Source organism: Palaemon carinicauda, chromosome 5, assembly GCF_036898095.1.
Source record: "Palaemon carinicauda isolate YSFRI2023 chromosome 5, ASM3689809v2, whole genome shotgun sequence".
NCBI lineage: Eukaryota > Metazoa > Arthropoda > Malacostraca > Decapoda > Palaemonidae > Palaemon > Palaemon carinicauda.
In genome coordinates this window covers 80,307,273-80,311,130 of record NC_090729.1, presented here as the reverse complement: position 1 = coordinate 80,311,130, position 3,858 = coordinate 80,307,273, and the positions used below count along the sequence as shown (strand labels likewise).

Sequence of the window (3,858 nt, the reverse complement as noted above, 5' to 3'; positions counted from 1 at the left end):
TTTTTGAAGGGTTCGAACTGTGGTCGTCCGTGATAGGTGACTAATTTTCTTCATATTTATATGTAAAGGACTTGATCGTGTGCTATTGGCATGTATAGTCTGTGTGAATGTATATATATATATATATATATATATATATATATATATATATATATATATATATATATATATATATATACACACACACACACACACACACATATATATATATATATATATATATATATATATATATATATATATATATATATATATATATATATATATATGTATATATAAATAGTAGTACGATTGAGATATTTTGTCAGCCGGTTCTTTACAAAAAAAAACATGTCATTATATATATATATATATATATATATATATATATATATATATATATATATATATATATATATATATATATATATATATATATATATGCATGCTTATACGTCATTTGATAACGTGTGGCAATATGGGAAACTAAGGCCACAGAGAAAAAAAAAGAATGAAGTACCGAGTGCTTTTGTGTTACTTCAACACATTCTCGAGGTACAATGCTAGAACTCAGAGAACACCTAACAAAGTAAACATAAGAGTTGAACAAGTTGAGACAGGTATTCAAAGTCTGGTAAAACCCAGCACAGCAAGTATCAACAGGTGATTAAAAAGAAACGGCCTTACAAATCTCGTTAACAACAAATGGGTCTAGTTTGTACATACCCTGGCATAAATTCATTAAGGATGTACAAACTAGACCCATTTGTCATTAACGAGGTTTATAAGGCCGTTTCTTTTTAATTAACTGTTGATGCTTGCTGTACTGGTTTTTACCGGACTTTGAATACTTGTCTCAACTTGTTCAACTCTTACGTTTACTTTGTTAGGTGTTCTCTGAGTTCTAGCATTGCACCTCGAGAATGTGTTGAAGTAACACAAAAGCACTCGGTACTCCATTATTTTTTTCTCTGTGGCCTTAGCTTCATATATATATATATATATATATATATATATATATATATATATATATATATATATATATATATATATATATATATATATATACACTTACATACACAAATATGTATTAATATATGTGTAACATATATGTGTATCTATACACGATATATTAAACTACCTCTTAACACTTTCTTTTCTTTTCTTTTTTTACATTTTTGGATTCCACATTGTTATGACAAATACTTAAACTATATAACTATTCATTCTGTGTCGTATATAATGAAAAATATTTGTTTGTTTCAGAGTAATCAGCCAAACCTAAGATGAGTAACCAAAAGCGAAAGTGTCGCCAATACTCGAGTGAATACTTGAAATATGGTGTAATTCCTTCTGTGAATAATGAACAGCTACCAATGTGTTTATTATGTGAGAAAACTTTCACAAATGAAGGAATGAAACCTTCGAGAATGATTGATCATTTGAAGGTAAAGCATCCAGAAAAAGCAAACAAGGATGTACCATGATGCCCACTCAAAAAGATATAACTCCTTCAATTCCGTTGAGCAATAGTTCAGTGTCTTCCAAAATTGATGAAATGGCAAGTGACATTGAAAATAAACTTTATGATGAACTCAAAACAACACAATTTTCTTTACAACTTGATGAGACAACACTACGCGACAATGAAGCTTTGATACTGGCTTATGTGCGCTATATAAATAGCAGTCATGCAGTTGTTGAAGAGTTTCTGTTTGCTGAAAAATTAGAGGTTGACACTAAAGGTTCAACGGTTTATAAGGCAGTTGAACAATTCTTTAAACAGAAAGGAATTCCACTTTCAAATGTTATTGCTTGTGCAACCGATGGAGCACCGTCAATGGTTGGACGCCATCGTGGATTTATAGCACATCTGAAAAGAGAAGTTCCGGATATCTTTACAATCCACTGCGTCATTCACAGGCAGCATTTAGCTGCAAAGCATCTCAGTGACAGATTGCATAGTACCCTGCAAGCTGTTATCAAAGCAGTGAATAGGATCAAAGCCCATTCATTGAATGACCGCATCTTTCGCCAACTTTGTCATGAAAATGAAGAAGAATTTGAACGGCTCTTGCTACATACGGAAGTCAGATGGCTTTCAAAAGGCAACTGTCTACGACGCTTTTATGACCTCTATGATTCTGTTCTTGATTTCTTTAAGTGTAAATTATTGGACGAGAAAATTAGTACACATTTGGAAAACAGAAGAGCAGATGTTGCTTATTTGTCTGATATTTTCAACAAATTAAATGAGGTCAACATTAAATTGCAAGGAACCAAAATGTGTCTCATCAAAGCAAAGGGAATAATAATGGCATTTATTAGTAAATTAGATTTCTACAAAAGCTGTTTACTAAGACTAGACTTAAATCAGTTTCCTAGCTCAAAAGCACTGAAGGAAAACCAAACCGATGATTCTTGTTTGTCAGACACTGATCTAGATTGCTATTCCTCTCATCTTCAAGCACTGAAAGAAGATATGACGATCAGATTTAAAGATCTCAAAGAATTGAAAATACCAGAGTGGGTTGTAAATCCATTCCAGGCTGATGCAACCAATGCTGATCCAAATCTAGTTGAAGAACTTATAGACTTGCAAAATGACATTGAAGGTAAAGTGTTGTTTCAGCAGATTGGCTATGAAGCTTTCTGGCCAAAGGAACAAGATAAATATCCTCATCTTTGGAAAAAAATCAAATTATTATTGTTAGCATTTCCTTCATCATACCTGGTAGAGAAAGGATTCAGTGTTGTCTTGCAACTCTTGACTAGGCAGAGAAATAGATTGCAAATATGTAAAAGGGGTGACTTGAGGCTCTGTTTATCAAATATTGAACCTGATATTATTAAGTTGGCAAGTTCTCACCAGGCCCAAGGTAGTCATTAATTACATTTGTTTCCTGATTTTTTTTTTTTGGATACGTATTTTCTTCATATTATTATTAGTATTATTATTTTGAGGTTTGTTTGTTTGGAGGCACATACATGTTCTATTTGAAAATTAACCTAAATACTGCGACTATTTTCTTCAAGTAATAATAAATGTGGATGTATTGGTATTAAGTAAATATATCATATTCTAAGGATTAAATTTTTTATTTCCTAACTGGAAAACACTACAATGTAGAATCCGATGCAGCTTCACTGCATCAGTCATCATTTTAGTACAGCACTTATATTATGGTGGGCGCTAGCCTATAGAAATATCTGAAAAGGGGCGCTAGGGAGAAAAAGGTTAAGAACCACTGGGTTACAGTGACAAGAATCTGAAACGAGATTGAAAAGAGAGCCATTCATAAGGAATCTCTCCTATTCCACTTCCAGTGTGCATCCGATGAAGGCAGCAGCGCCATCTTTATTCCTTTTCGTGTAGCTCCACTACTCGGTGTTTTCCCCTGTGTTCTCTTGTAATTTTTTATATAATTCAACATTATGATGCCTTCTCTGGCCTCTTCTGCCTCAGGAAAGTTGAGTATTATCTTTCCTTTGTATAAATGTAAGCTCTTGTCGTTTTGGATTAAATCAAAAGTGATTTTAACGTAAACAAGAGCTGTTGCCTACTGGAGGCATACTGGATACTGTTGCTTGCTATACATGGGTCATTTAGTTAGCCAGAGCAACGTTCCCGGTTATTATGCTTTAATAAATTTAGCTATTTAGCGCCTCTAGAAATTCTTATATGATGCCGTTAGGTCTCAGTTCGGAGATTTAGGTAACCGATCTTGCCTTTCGCGAGGCTTAGTAGCCTAGGTGTCCGGCCCTAGTACTTTCATGCATGACATAAGTTTTCTGAGTGTTACGTTATTGAAGCTATAGGCAAATATTTTATACATGTAAGATATTGTTGAATTTTCTTCTCCAAGATTGTATACGAGA

The 3,858-nt window shown here is 33.1% G+C and overlaps 1 protein-coding gene across 1 annotated transcript; it reads left to right on the top strand.

Moving 5' to 3' along the window:
* Positions 1–1,462: 1,462 nt before the first annotated feature.
* On the top strand, positions 1,463–2,869 carry LOC137640991 (SCAN domain-containing protein 3-like). The gene has a single exon (XM_068373445.1). The coding sequence runs from the start codon at positions 1,463–1,465 to the stop codon at positions 2,867–2,869; it is 1,407 nt and encodes a 468-aa protein (XP_068229546.1).
* The last annotated feature ends 989 nt before the right edge of the window (positions 2,870–3,858 follow it).